Source organism: Papio anubis, chromosome 1 (genome assembly GCF_008728515.1).
Source record: "Papio anubis isolate 15944 chromosome 1, Panubis1.0, whole genome shotgun sequence".
NCBI classification, from domain to species: Eukaryota; Metazoa; Chordata; class Mammalia; order Primates; family Cercopithecidae; genus Papio; species Papio anubis.
In genome coordinates this window covers 38,104,104-38,119,576 of record NC_044976.1, presented here as the reverse complement: position 1 = coordinate 38,119,576, position 15,473 = coordinate 38,104,104, and the positions used below count along the sequence as shown (strand labels likewise).

Here is a 15,473-nt window from a genome sequence, read left to right as displayed (position 1 = left end):
TTTGTTTTGTTTTGTTTTGTTTTGAGACGGAGTCTCGCTCTGTCGCCCAGGCTGGAGTGCAGTGGTGAGATCTCAGCTCACCGCAAGCTCCGCCTCCCGGGTTCACGCCATTCTCCTGCCTCAGCCTCCGGAGTAGCTGAAACTACAGGTGCCCGCCACGACACCCAGTTAATTTTTTTGTATTTTTAGTAGAGATGGGGTTTCACTGTGTTAACCAGGATGGTCTCGATCTCCTGACCTTGTGATCCGCCTGCCTCGGCCCCACAAAGTGCTGAGATTACAGGCATGAGCCACCGTGCCCGGCCTAAGGTTGGTTTTTGTTATTTGTAACCAATAACCCAGACTAGTACGGCAACCATCTGAGACATCTGCGGACCAGAGAAAAGTCACTAAAAGACAATCCAACGTCTGCGTCTTGGGGCGCAACCAAACCTGGAACCCTTCTAATTTGTGGCTTCCGTTTAGCACAAAGCAGGGCACACAAGCTCTCTCAATGAAATCTGGTTGGCTGAGTCTCTCAGTCAGTCAATTCACAAATGTCTGCCAGAAGCTGTTCTATGTGCAGAAATCACAAAGCAAGTAGGAGCAGGTTTCTGCCTTCAAGGATATCCCACATGCAGCCCAGACCCAACGTATCTAAAACGGAAGGCTGTCATTTTCCCTGCCTTCTCTCCCAACCCATGTAACAACTCACATTCGGGTCCCATACTCCAACCACATTGAACTGCTTGCCCTTCTCACTTCCGTCTGCCAACAGTGAGTAGTTTGGTGTTCTTAGATCACAGGGGTGGGAGGGAAAGAGAGAGACAGCAGGTAATCAGGCTGGGGTAGACAGACACCAGACCTTGATGCCAGGTGGAGGAATCTAGATGTATTGGCTGCTGTCCCAAGTTACTCTCCTCTGGCCTAAATCTCAGACTGGCCATATAGTTTAATTTTTTCTCTTCCACCAAAGGTCATCTGTGTAGAAGATGACACAAAGGGGAACCCAGCACGGTGGTCCATGCCTATAATCCCTACACTTTCGGAGTCTAAGGAAGGAGGATCATTTGAGCCCAGGAGTTCGAGGCTGAGGCGAGTCATGATCGAGTCACTGCACTCCAGCCTTGACGCTGAGTGAGACCCTGTCTCTTAAAAAAATATTAAAAATTTTAAAAAGTTACACAGAGGGGTTATCTATCATCTTGGCCAGCGATGCTGGGCAAAACTTGAAACAACTTGGTCCTGCAGTATTTTCCAGATGCCAAATCCTCATTCTCTTTTCTCTACTGTGCAGCTCCTACAGTGTTTTGTGTGAGAAGAGAGAGAGCACAGCGGGTCTCAGCCCTGGCTTTGCCCCGGGAAAAATTCCTCCTCACTTCTGCACCGCCCTACCGAAAGCAGGGGCTAAGCCAGCGCCGTCTGCGTCTCCTCCTGGCCCAGGCCCCTTCCCTAGATGCTCTATTTCCCTAAAGCCTCACAACAACCCTGTAAGGTAAGCATTACCATCCCTTCATTTTACAGATGAAACTGAGGCTCAGGAGGGTTACGTTTCAGGCTCTAAAGCCCGGCATCTTCGCTTCGATGCCGTCCAGGCTTAGGCCACCGAGCTTAAGAAACGGGCCGACGGGTGACCAGACGGACGCCGGAACCAACCCAAGTTCAGGGCTGAGGGCCGCCAGGTGGCGCGTTTCCCTCCTCCCCCCGCGGCGGCTCGGGCGCACCTGAACCCAGCGGGGCGCGCCCGGGAAAGTAGGCGCGCAGGGTGGAGCGGGGAGTAGCCCTAATTCTCCAACTCGGAGTGGGCAAGGAGCATGGTTTACTTCAGCCGGCTGGCACTGCCAGCGCCTCGATAGAGTCACGCCTCCACCAGGCGGCTGCCGGGCCCCATCAGCCCGCCTCCTGTTTGCGCTCCCCAGCGTGCAATTTATTTGGGGGGCTACCGAGGATAGAACGGAGTGGGCGAGCGCTGCCAGGAGGTGGGGCCTGCCCCACCTGTCGACTGCCTGGAGTGGGCAGGGAGGAGGCGGGGTTTGTTCCATAGGGCCCGCCCCCCAGTCCCTGGGTCCCGGGCGCGCGACGAGATATAAGGCAGCCAGGAAACAATGCGCCTGCAGCTCGCGCTCCCGCGCCGATCCCGAGAGCGTCCGGGCCACCGTGCGCGAGCGAGGGAGGGGGCGCGCGCGCGGGGGGCGCGCTCGTGAGTGCGGGCCGCGCTCTCGGCGGCGCGCATGTGCGTGTGTGCGGGCTGCCGGGCTGCCCCGAGCCGGCGGGGAGCCGGTCCGCTCCAGGAGGCGGGCGGCGGGAGCGAGGTGAGGCTGCGGGTGGCCCCGGCACCGGAGCGGGTCCCGCGGTGCGGGCTGGCTGCAGGGTGCCTTCTGGGCACGGCGCGCCCCCGCCCGGCCCCGCCGGGCCCTGGGAGCTGCGCTCCGGGCGGCGCTGGCAAAGTTTGCTTTGAACTCGCTGCCCGCAGCCGGGTCCGCGCTCTGCGATTGGCTTCCCCTGCCACTCTGACCCGGGGCCCGGCTTCCCGGGACGCGAGGATTGGGCGCAGGCTGCAAGCCGGTGGGGTTGGGGAGGAACGAGAGCCGGGCAGCCGGCTGTGCCGAGGGACCCGGGGACGCCTCCTTCGCCCGGCCGGCACCCGGTCAGCACGTCCCCATTTCCCTCCCGCAGGGAGCGGACATGGACTACGACTCGTACCAGCACTATTTCTACGACTATGACTGCGGGGAGGATTTCTACCGCTCCACGGCGCCCAGCGAGGACATCTGGAAGAAATTCGAGCTGGTGCCATCGCCCCCCACGTCGCCGCCCTGGGGCTTGGGTCCCGGCGCAGGGGACCCGGCCCCCGGGATTGGTCCCCCGGAGCCGTGGCCCGGAGGGTGCACCGGGGACGAAGCGGAATCCCGGGGCCACTCGAAAGGTTGGGGCAGGAACTACGCCTCCATCATCCGCCGCGACTGCATGTGGAGCGGCTTCTCGGCCCGGGAACGGCTGGAGAGAGCTGTGAGCGACCGGCTCGCCGCTGGCGCGCCCCGGGGGAACCCGCCCAAGGCGTCCGCCGCCCCGGACTGCACTCCCAGCCTCGAAGCCGGCAACCCGGCGCCCGCCGCCCCCTGTCCGCTGGGCGAACCCAAGACCCAGGCCTGCTCCGGGTCCGAGAGCCCAAGCGACTCGGGTAAGGACCTCCCCGAGACATCCAAGAAGGGGCCACCCCATGGGTGGCCAAAGCTCTGCCCCTGCCTGAGGTCAGGCACTGGCTCTTCTCAAGCTCTTGGGCCATCTCCCCCTCTCTTTGGCTGAAGCTGCCCGTGTAGCCCCCAACCGTGTATGTCTGGCACGTGGGTGTGTTGGTAAACAGTTTGGAGAAGTGGCGTGGGAGCCAGCGTCCCTTTGATGATTATTGGAGCCCCAGGGGACCAGGGATATGTAGTGAGGTTTGGCGCTTAGAGAGGACAATACCGGGGTTGGACTGTAAGGGATTTCTGTCCTAACGAGTCCGAAAGGAGATCCCTTGAGAGTCACTCCAAGCCTGAAGTTTTTTTGCTGCTGCCTCTTTCCCTGGGAAACTCACACTCCCCTAGAGGGAGAAGAAGCTGAGAGCCTTTTGTGCAAAGCCAAAGCCCATCCTTTTAAAAAACTAGGTCTCCAGTTGGCTTTACTTTAAAATGCCAATAATAAATGCCCTCTTGTGCCTCCCCACCACCACTTACCACTCGTGCATCCCTGAGACAGGAAGGGAAGAATGAACACTCCCCATTAACAGATGGAAAGACTGAGGCTTAGAGATAGAAAATCACTACAAGTCAGCTCCAGCTTTCTGCCATCTAGCCAGCCCCTCTTTCCCAGTGCTCCATCCCAACCAGGCACCTCTTCCTTGATGTTTGGGTCTTTGTGGTAGCTTATCTTAGAGGCACTACACCTTGCCTTGCTGTTTGTCCTAAGATGGAAAAGTGTCCTTCTCGCTCCCTTTCAATACATCTCCAGCTTCAGCTGCTCCCTTGCATTCAACAAATATTCACCGGCCCCTACTTTGTGGCAACCTGTGGGCTACGTGCTGGGGTCAAGGCCATAGAGCTCCAGGCCCTCCTCTCCCATCCTTGATGCAAGGGCAAACCTCACTGAGGGCAGACTAGGGCATCCTGTGCCACTAAACTACATTGTTCTTGTTCTGGCATCTTAGACCTCCACACCCATGAGAAATACTGGAGAGGGTATTTTTGTAGAGTGTAGACTGAGGCTGGTGACAAATAAATCAGGACCAAGAAAACTCACTGTAGCTTTTAGGAATAACTTTTACATGACAATTCGATAGGGAACTGGGGAATGGGGTATGGAAGTTGTCATACACTTGAGAGGAAAAATAGGATAACAAGAAAAATTAAAAGTCTTTTTTTTTTTTCCTGGTCCACTGTGTTAAGGTCGTTTTTAACCGGCTTGTTTTCTACACCAAGAGTTTATGTTCGTTTGATGGCTGGAAAGAATCTTGAGATCAAAAAACCAATAAAGATATATCTCTACAACGGCTGGTGGAGTGGTAGAGTGGAATGAGCATTGTTTTGGAAGTTTGGACGTTTTAGTTTGAGATCCAGAAAGTTACAAAGGTGATATGTGGACTTGGCTGATCTGGGCCTCAATTTCCCCATTTGCGCACAATGGGGTTGGACTTGATTGTCCTGCTGAAGACATTTCCTTGTCTGGGTAGAGTAAGACACTACTCTCTGAAAGGGAGAATGGTGTCTTAAATTATTTCTTTCTTAGATAGAATCTTCCTGAGCCATGAGACTTAACACTGAAAATTAAAGGTTTGGGATGTAGGGAAGCCTGCTGAATCCTTTTCTGACCTACCCTTTAACCTGAACCTGTTTGTGAGCTTCTGGTTCACTCACAGGCCACATGGCCTGGAACAAAATGCAACAGATTGCAAACAATGAGGCGGGGGGTGGGGAAAGTGATTGGCAGCAGAGCTCATCCAATAGAGGCTAGGGGCTGGGTAAGAGCATTCCAAACACAGCGTAATCAGCCAATCATGGGCTTTGGGGCCAGGAGGGCTGAGTGGTCAGGTTTTATTAATGGAGAAATAATGCGATTGTCCACACAATGGAAGCCTTCCCGACAAAGGGGCTCAAGCTTCCTGGTATGCAAAGAAGCTGAGAACGGAGCTCTTCGGTTGTGAGGCCTAGATCCATTAAGGTGGGCTTCTGTGTGGAGGCCGCAAAATGTGTGGAGCAGGAGGAGAGTTTTCTCCCAATTGCCCCTCTCCTGGTTAGGTTAACCTAAGAGACCTTCAAGCCAGCGAATGATAAGGGCATGTACACGTGTCTCCTGGTCTCTAGTGTTTTGGGCCCCATATCTGGGACATTCTGCTGCCCAGTCTCCGCCTCTGGTGCAGGTAGTTTGGAAATGGTCGCTTGTACCTTTGTGAAGTTCCTGCAGCTTCACCGACCTGTGATTACAAATCTAACCTTCTGGTCCAGGGAAGGAGGTGGGGCAGGCGACCTATAAATGATGGATGACTTTAGAAACCCGTTGAACCCAGGAGCAAAATGCTCCTAAGGGAAACCCTTTCCCTCCCCTCTGTGGGTGAAGAGGGATGGGTTGTAGCCCTCCCTTCTCTGAATCTTCAGCTGAAAGGGATGGCAGAATAGAGAGGTGGGGGAATAATAGGATTTATAACTTGTGAAAAGTAACAATTCCCCAAGTGCAGGCTGTGCTGGGCAGGAACAAAGGGCAGCTCTGCCCACAGACCCCTCATTTACAATTCTGATGGGGCATGAAAGAGCCCGACTGGGGAAGATCTTTATAGCTAAACTTTGTCCCAGGTCAGTAGCTCTTTCTCTCCATCCCCTCCGTGGGGGAGGGGAGAGCCTTTGCAGACTGGGGGCTGTTGGCTTGGGTCTGCCTTTTGTTCTTATCTAAGCCTTGCTGTGCAAAAGGAAATTGGAGAATATTTTCCTTCTTGCTAATGTCCCCTCCTTTCCTTCACTGTGCCCTTACCCCATTACAAATGAATCAGCTTTCTGCTCACCTCGATTTGTTTATATCTAAATTGGAAAAATGTCCACCTACCTTCCCAAGCACCAGCATAGACAGCTAAAACTGTAGGGTCTATGTTTACGTTTCTCATGGGATGTGTTTCTTCTCTTGATCTCTTTTCTTGGACAGAGAATGAAGAAATCGATGTTGTGACAGTAGAGAAGAGGCAGTCTCTGGGTATTCGGAAGCCGGTCACCATCACGGTGCGAGCAGACCCCCTGGATCCCTGCATGAAGCATTTCCACATCTCCATCCATCAGCAACAGCACAACTATGCTGCCCGTTTTCCTCCAGAAAGCTGCTCCCAAGAAGAGGCTTCAGAGAGGGGTCCCCAAGAAGAGGCTCTGGAGAGAGATGCTGCAGGGGAAAAGGAAGATGAGGAGGATGAAGAGATTGTGAGCCCCCCACCTGTAGAAAGTGAGGCTGCCCAGTCCTGCCACCCCAAACCTGTCAGTTCTGATACTGAGGATGTGACCAAGAGGAAGAACCACAACTTCCTGGAGCGCAAGAGGCGGAATGACCTGCGTTCGCGATTCTTGGCCCTGAGGGACCAGGTGCCCACCCTGGCCAGCTGCTCTAAGGCCCCCAAAGTAGTGATCCTAAGCAAGGCCTTGGAATACTTGCAAGCCCTGGTGGGCGCTGAGAAGAGGATGGCTACAGAGAAAAGGCAGCTCCGATGCCGGCAGCAGCAATTGCAGAAAAGAATTGCATACCTCAGTGGCTACTAACTGACCAAAAAGCCTGACAGTTCTGTCTTACAAAGACACAAGTTTATTTTTTAACCTCCTTCTCCGCTTTAGTAATTTGCACATTTTGGTTATGGTGGGACAGTCTGGACAGTAGATCCCAGAATGCATTGCAGCCGGTGCACACACAATAAAGGCTTGCATTCTTGGAAACCTTGAAACACAGCTCTCCCTCTTCCCTGACTCATGGGAGTGCTGTATGTTCTCTGGCGCCTTTGGCTTCTCAGCAGGCAGCTGACTGAGGAGCCTTGAGGTCTGCCTAGCTCGCTAGCTCCGAAGAAAAGGCTGACAGATGCTATGCAACAGGTGGTGGATGTTGTCAGGGGCTCCAGCCTGCATGAAATCTCACACTCTGCATGAGCTTTAGGCTAGGAAAGGATGCTCCCAACTGGTGTCTCTGGGGTGACGCAAGGACAGCTGGGCCTGGATGCTCTCCCTGAGGCTCCTTTTTCCCGAAGACACACGAGCTGTCTTGGGTGAAGACAGGCTTGCAGACTTGATCAACATGGACCATTACCTCACTGTCAGACACTTTACAGTAGCCGAGGAGTTGGAAACCTTTAATATATATATTATGATGTTAGCTGACCCCCTTCCTCCCACTCTCAATGCTGCGACCCTGGGAACATTTAAAAAGCTTGGCCTCTAGATTCTTTGTCTCAGAGCCCTCTGAGCTCTCTCTTCTGAGGGAGGGACCTTTCTTTCCTTACAAGGGACTTTTTTGTTCCATTATGCCTTTGTTATGCAATGGGCTCTACAGCACCCTTTCCCACAGGTCAGAAATATTTCCCCAAGACACAGGGAAATGGGTCCTAGCCTGGGGCCTGGGGATAGCTTGGAGGCCTGGCTCATGCATGAACTTGATCCCTGCCCAGGTATTTTCCGAGGGGCACTTGAGGTCCAATCTTTTCTCAAGGCAGGTGTAAGACACCTCAGAGGGAGAATGGCACTGCTGCCTCTTTCCCACCTGCCTCTCGTCTCAGTCCTTGACCGGCGAGTTTGAAATTCTGGAACCATGCAAATCTGTCCTTCTCATGCAACTCCAAGGAGCTTGCTGGCTCTGCAGCCACCCTTGGGCCCCCGCCAGTCTGCCATGAATCAGATCTCTTTTCCAGAATCTGGGCCTTTCTGAAGTTCTGGGGGGAGCTGTTGGGACTCATCCAGTGCTCCAGAAGGTGGACTTGCTTCTGGTGGGTTTTAAAGGAGCCTCCAGGAGATATGCTTAGCCAACCATGATGGATGTTACCCCAGCTGGACTCGGCAGCTCCAAGTGGAATCCACGTGCAGCCTCCGGTCTGGGGAAGTCACCCAACCTAGCAGTTGTCATGTGGGTAACCTCAGGCACCTCTAGGCCTGTCCTGGAAAAAGGACCAGCAGTCCCTCCAGAACTCTGCCCAGGACAGCAGGTGCCTGCTGGCTCTGGGTTTGGAAGTTGGGGTGGGTAGGGGGTGGTAAGTACTATATGTGGCTCTGGAAAACCAGCTGCTACTTCCAAATCTATTGTCCATAATGGTTTCTTTCTGAGGTTGCTTCTTGGCCTCAAAGGACCCCAGGGGATGTTTGGAAATCGCCTCTCTACCCTTCTGGAGCATGGTTTACAAAAGCCAGCTGACTTCTGGAACTGTCTATGGCAGACAGTTCGGGTGTAGGTTACTGATGTCTCACCTGAATAGCTTGTGTTTTATAAGCTGCTGTTGGGTATTCTGCTGGGGGGAGTCTTTTTTTTTATATTGTATTTTTGTATGCCTTTTGCAAAGTGGTGTTAACTGTTTTTGTACAAGAAAAAAAACTCTTGGGCAATTCTCCCATTGCAAGGGTCTGATTTATTTTGAAAGGCAAGTTCACCTGAAATTTTGTATTTAGTTGTGATTCTTGATTGCCTGATTTTCAAATGTTGCCTTCTGGGACATCTTCTAATAAAAGATTTCTCAAACATGTCAGAGTGGGGGCAGCTTATGCCACCTGAGTCCTCCTCAACCACGGAAAACTATTTCAGGGTAGCCACAAGTGATCCAGAGGGCTGCATTTCTCTAACCATGTTGCTAACCTGGTCATTCCACTCTGGGTTCCTGAAATGCCATTTCAGACATGTTGAAACAATGTAGGCTCAGTACTCAGTGAACACGGAATTCTCTTGTGAATTGCAAAGAGTGCTGAATTTGTACTTTAGAAGGCTTGAAATCCTGGCTCCACTACTTCTGCGGCCTTTAGCTTTATCTTTCTGAGTCCTAGTTTCCTTATCAGTAAAATGGGGATAAATGCTACTTCACTGGGTTTTTGCAGGTATTGAATAAAGTGGTAGACTTTAAACTGCTTTCTAAACTATAAAGCCTTATACTCTTTAGGATGGTGTTATTCTTATCTTAGTGGTATGATGACCTTCTGCAAGACGTGTTTTAAACATTTTTCTGAGAATTTATGTTGCAATGTACTTTTTTCTTACAGAAAGATAGTTCTAAAATTCTTTCTCCTGGCTGGGTGCAGTGGCTTATGCCTGTAATCCCAGCACTTTGGGAGGCTGAGGCAGGCAGACTGCTTGAGCTCAGGAGTTCGAGACCAGCCTAGGCAACATGGCGAAAATGCATGTCTATAAAAAATACAAAAATTAGCCAGGCATGGTGGCACACACTTATAGTCCCAACCACTCAGGAGACTGAGGTGGGAGGATGGCTTGAGCCTGGGAGGCAGAGGTTGCAGTGAGCCGAGATTGCGCCACGGCACTCCAGCCTGGGCAACAGAGCCAGACCTTGTCTCAGAAAAAACATTCTTCCTCCCTTAATTAATGAAATAAAGTTTAAGCTTCATTTTCCTCCCACAGTTCTCATAAACTTGCTGTAAATGCAAGAGAGGGGAATTCAGTAATAGCTGTTCCTCATAGGTCGCTGCTTATGTCTGAACACTCTGCCATATCAACCATGTGTCAGGGCTACAGATGAAGAAACTGAGGTTCTAAGAGTAAACAAAGCTATGCAAATTCACAAGCTTGTAAGTAAGTTGTGATTTGAAACCAGCTCTGCCTATCTCCAGAGCAAGAGGTCTTAGTCACTACATTATCATGAACAGCTTGTTTGTTAGCATCAGGTATGTGGTGGAGGTAAACATGGAATTCTATCATTTAACTGCTCATTGAAACTCTCTCTTTGGGGCTATTGTGCCTGCCACTTATTGGGATGAAATGGAGCAAATGTCCCATGACCAGCAACTCTGAGGCATATGTGTGCTGGGTGGGATAGTCTTGCTGCCAAGGGGCCCCATCTGGGACTGAAAAGAAAACAGTTGCTGTTCAGGATGGCCATGAGCATCATGGTGAAAGACGCCTCCACTAACTCCTCCTTACAGATGGGACTTGGGTTGGTATTGCCCACCCAGATTCCTATGGAGCCTCAGTAGGGTCAAAAAGCTCCTCTTAATTCTTCACATTTACAAAGTGACCCTCTTGTGACCCTCCAACCTGGTAAGTAAACAATATCTGCCTGATGGTACTGGAGCCCAGAGAGTTTTCTTGCTCAAAGCCATGTAGCAAAATCAGGATCCCAAGCCCAGTCTCCTATCAGGTAAGCTTTTTCCACTTAGTCCCCCACTGCACATAGGTAACAAACTTAGAACCTAAGAAGCTGTTCGGTAAAACTGACATGGATTATTGGAACTCTTTTCTTAAAACTCCCAGTGTATTTATCTTCCTTTTTTGAGGCCATTAGTCAAGGGTCTGGTTTGTAGGACGTATCTCCCTTTATTGGACCTTGAAAGAATTCAATAAGATTGTTGAAAGCGCTTAGTACAATAGTATGGACCCATGGGTACAGGCATGAATGTTAGTAGTTTTGGGTATCTTAATTCTTACAATAACCTGGAGAGCAGGATGCCGTCAGCCCCATTTCACAGAGAAGCCAACTGAAGCTCAGAGACATTTAAGTCGTTTGTCTAAGCCCACACAGCTAGTACCAGCTGCCTGACTCCAAGCTTCAGCTCTTTTGAGTCAACTCTGCTGAGAAAGGAGTGGGAATAAAGCCATCTCCTGGGGGAAGGGAGGGTGTTTCTGGAATGTGAAGTATTTTAAGCTCCTTCCTAGCTCATTTCTACAGACTCCTACCTCTATCTCTGTCTGAAAATAGTCAGGAGTTTATTCCTGGATTTCAGAGGACGATTTCTACAAATTAGGTTTGCCTCTGAATAATGCACCTAAGGGATCACACTCCCAACTCAGGACATAGACAATATGGGGTGACCCAGAAGCTACACTTGGTAGCAAAGAGAGAAGGACATCATCTCTGTTAGACAAAAAAAAGGCTGAAGTGTATGTTTAACTTCTGCCTCTGTTGGCAGTTATTTTGGGGAACTGAGACAGGTTGAACTATCTTAGATGTGCTGAATTTGTCTACAGTGCTCCCAAGGTCAGGATATTCCAGAATATTAACTTTAAAAGGGGAAAAAGAGGATGGGGATGGCTTTGCTGATCTGTGATAGTGATAGGAGGGAGTGTGAGAGAGGTTTCTTTTAAGGATAAGATAGCCAGCTGGGAGATGATTGATGACCGGGTGACTGGGAAGGGGGAAGGAGGAGGTGTCTAAATGTGTCAGCTAGAGTTCTGTTGCTTGGTGTGTGGGCATTTCTACCGTAAGCCCAGTGGGCGGCTTTTGTTAATGTCTGTTTATTTACACTCCTGGCCAAAGGGAGCAACTGTATTAATGTTACCATTCTTTTGGCAAGGAAATGTAATATTTAAAAAAGAAAGTCTCTAATCAGGTGTGTTATTAAATGATTAGGCTCAGTGCCAAGGGTCCAGGAGGTGCCCAGTAAATAATGGATTGCCTTTAAACTTGTGGGAAGCAGTATGATTAAGTGGTCACCACATCCAACAGGTCTCAGTTCCAAATCTTGGCCCTGCATTTTCTAGCATTTTCTTGACCTTGGGCAAATTATTAACCTCTCCTAACCCTAGTTTTCTTATCTATAAAATAGGTAGAAATAATAGCATGCACTTCATTGGGTTGTCAGAGCAATAGTAAGTGCTCAGTAAATGATTAGTATTATTTAAACCATGTTAACAAGCCACAGCTAGAATATAGATTAGTCATATGTGAAAGGTGATAGAAGGATAAGAAATCTTCCCAGAGTGCACATATTGATGCTTCAAGAGGTGGTAAATTATTAGGGAAGAAATAGCCAGGTTTGGGGAGCTTGAGATAGGCAGTGGAGGAAGGAGGGCAAAGACTGGAGCCTCAGACTAGTTCACAGCCTCCACAGCCCATAGCCAGCAGAGGTTGTATATCAGCGAAGCCATTGCACATACAAACCCTCTACTTTTCCTTACAGGGCACTGTAGTGCCTTTAAACTGAGCTACAGTCAACTGACTCCATGTAGTCATTAATGCCTATATTATTAAGACCGTGATTCTCAAACCTAAGTGTGTCTTAAGAATCTACCCACCTGGCCAGACGCAGTGGCTTATGCTTGTAATCTCAACACTTTGAGAGGCTGAGGACGGCGGATCACGAGGTCAGGAGTTCGTGATCAACATGACCAACATGGTGAAACCCCGTCTCTACTAAAAACAAAAATTAGCCAGGCATGATGTCGTGCACCCGTAATCCTAGCCACTCAGGAGGCTGAGGCAGGAGAATCACTTGAACCTGGGAGGCGGAGGTTGCAGTGAGCTGAGTGCCATTGCACTCCAGCTTGGGGGTGACAGAGCGAGACTCAGTCTCAAAAAAAAAAAAAAAAAAGAGTCTACCCACCCTAGGTCAGGGCCAGGAATCTGCATTGCTAACAAGCAAGCAGGGAGTTGAATTCCTGAGTCCACACTGAGACAAACATTGATATAAGGAGCTGGAGCCCAGGTTTTGCAAAGATAAAAAGTATTCACAGAAGGTGGTATAGATGCCATAGTTAAGAACTTGGGGCCAGGCACAGTGGCTCATGACTGTAATCCCAGCATTTTGGGAGGCGGAGGTGGGAGGATCACATGAGTTCAGGAGCTTGAGACCAGCCTGGGCAACATAGCAAAATCCCATTTCTACTAAGAAATTAAAAAAAAAAGTCTGGCAAGAAGGCTTGTGCCTGTAGTCCCAGCTACTCCGGAGGCTGATGCTGAGGTGGGAGGATCACTTGAGCCCAGGATTTTGAGGAGGCTGTAGTGAGCTATAATTGTGCCACTTTACTTCACTCCAGCCTGAGTGACAGAGTGAGACCGTATCTCTAAAACAACAACAACAACAACAATAAAAAACAAGGACTTGGGATTACTACCTGTGTGATGTTGGGCAAATCGCTCAACCTCTCTGAGTCCTACAAGTAGCCTTCTTCTGTAAAATGGAGATAATGATATCTATGCCACAGGACTGTTGTGAAGATTAAAGGAGCTGTTACATGTAAAGTGCTTAGAACAGTGCCAGTTACATAGTGAGAGCAATATGTTTGCAGTGATACATGAAACTATGGTTCCTTCCTTCTGGAAGTTTATGAGCATGGAAACATGATCAGAAAATATTCTGGTCTGAAATAATATAATAATAACAAAAAGATTATGAACGTGATCACAAAATAAGGCAATATGTGTCTCAAAAAGTGCTATGAGCCTCAGAAAGGGAAGAGAACATTTTGTTTGGAGTCATCATGAAAGTTTTTGTTGGAAATTGTGACATTGACCAGAACTAGAAGTACAGGTAGTATTTGGCTAAGTGAAACGAAGAATGTTCTAGGCTGAGAGAATAGCTCTGGAGAAGAGCAGTTAAGAAAGTTGTGTCAAATCTGGGGACAGGAGAGAAATCTGGTCTGATGTGCTGGCTGGGTAGTCTCATTTTTACAAAATAAGGAGGATTGCACTAGATTTCTAAGGGGATCCTTTCAAGAGCAAACATCCTCTTTGAAATAGGGAAGTCAGGGGAAGAAACTGATTGTGGTTTGGGACATGATGAAATTAAGGTGATGGGGTCATCCGAAATGAAGTACCCAGCAAGTTGAAAATGTGATACCGAGGCTTTAGAAAGGGATTTGAATGCAATATGCAGGCTTGAGACTCATCAGGATATAAAGATGGCAGGGTAAAGTGCATGCCTGTAATCCCAGCACTTTGGGAGGCTGAGGCAGAAGGATCACTTGAGGCCAGGAGTTCAAGACCAGGTTGGGCAACGTAGTAAGACCCTGTCTCTACAAAAGAAAAACAAATTAATTAAAAAGCTGTTATCCTTTTTTTTTTTTTTTTTTTTTTCTTCTAGACAGAGTCTTGCTCTGTCACCCAAGCTGGAGTGCAGTGGCACAATCTCAGCTCACTGCAACCTCCGCTTCCCAGGTTCTAGTGATTCTCCTGCCTCAGCCTCCCAAGTAGCTGGGATTACAGACGCCCACCACCATGCCCAGCTAATTTTTGTGTTTTTAGTAGAGATGGGGTTTCACTATATTGGCCAGGCTGGCCTCGAACTCCTGACCTCAGGTAATCTGCCCACATCGGCCTCCCAGAGTGCTGGAATTACAGGTGTTAGCCCCCCCGCGCCCAGCCCTAAAAAGCTGTTATCTTGACACTGGGAGGCTGAGGCTGGAGGATCACTTGGGGCCAGGCATTTGAGACCAGCCTGGGCAACACAGTGAGACACTGTCTCTTAAAAAAAAAAAAAAAGAAAAAAAGGCGGCCGGGCGCGGTGGCTCAAGCTTGTAATCCCAGCACTTTGGGAGGCCGAGACGGGCGGATCACGAGGTCAGGAGATCGAGACCATCCTGGCCAACATGGTGAAACCCTGTCTCTACTAAAAATACAAAAATTAACCAGGTGTGGTGGCGCACCCCTGTAATCCTAGCTACTCAGGAGGCTGAGGCAGGAGAATTACTTGAACCCACGAGGAAGCGGTTGCAGTGAGCCGAGATCATGCCACTGCACTCCAGCCTGGGCAACAAAAGAAGACTCTGTCTCAAAGGAAAAAAAAAAAAAAGGATATACAGATGATTAAGGCCCAGGATGCCAAGCTAAGAGAAAGAGAAGGGGCCTGGGAAGTAAAGGAGAGAGCTTGAAAGAGCAATGAGATTAGAACTGGAAAGGATGTCTGATGCTTTTTTCCCTTTTGCACCTCCCCCACCCTGATTTTGCAGCCTTCAGGGATCCTCTGTTGGGTTGCAGGCTGTCTTAGAGGGCTGCACAGGCTAGAAGTAAGCCCCCTCTAAGAATATTCTGGGGTGCTCTGGAGCAAACCCTACAACTTAACTTTAGGTATAACACAAACCCTGTAACAAAGTGAGCTCTACCCTCTTCTTCTTCGCACTTGCTTTGAGCAATTCTGATGCTCCCCAAAATTCAAATTCAAATTGGCCAATAGCCAATGGAAATAGTAATGTAAATAGCAATTCACTGACTCAATGTAAGATATTGTGATTACTCATAGGCACTGTACTAGGGGATGGCAATATTGTCATCCCCTCCCCACCACCAAAATTCATGTCCTTGCAGAACTGTGAAGGTGACCTTATTCAGAAATAGGGTCTTTGCAGATGTAATCAGGTTAGATGAGGTCATACTAGATTAGGATATGCCCAAATTCAGTCAGTGATGTCCCAAGAAGAGGGAAATTTGAACACAGACACACATAGAGGGAAAACGTCCATGGTAAGACAGAGGTAGAGATTGGGGTTATGCTGCCACAAACCAGAGAACAACGAAAGATTGCTGGCAACCACCAGAAGCCACAGGAAGAAGGGAGGGATTCTTCCCTAGAGGGAAGCAC

The 15,473-nt window shown here is 49.5% G+C and overlaps 1 protein-coding gene across 1 annotated transcript; it reads left to right on the top strand.

Annotated features, from left to right (window-relative positions):
- Nucleotides 1-2,095: 2,095 nt before the first annotated feature.
- Nucleotides 2,096-9,175, top strand: MYCL (MYCL proto-oncogene, bHLH transcription factor). Its single transcript, XM_021939761.2, has 3 exons — nt 2,096-2,291; nt 2,656-3,160; nt 6,148-9,175. Exons 1-3 carry the CDS (start codon nt 2,211-2,213, stop codon nt 6,744-6,746), a joined length of 1,185 nt encoding a protein of 394 aa, XP_021795453.1. The 5' UTR covers nt 2,096-2,210; the 3' UTR covers nt 6,747-9,175.
- Nucleotides 9,176-15,473: the final 6,298 nt, after the last annotated feature.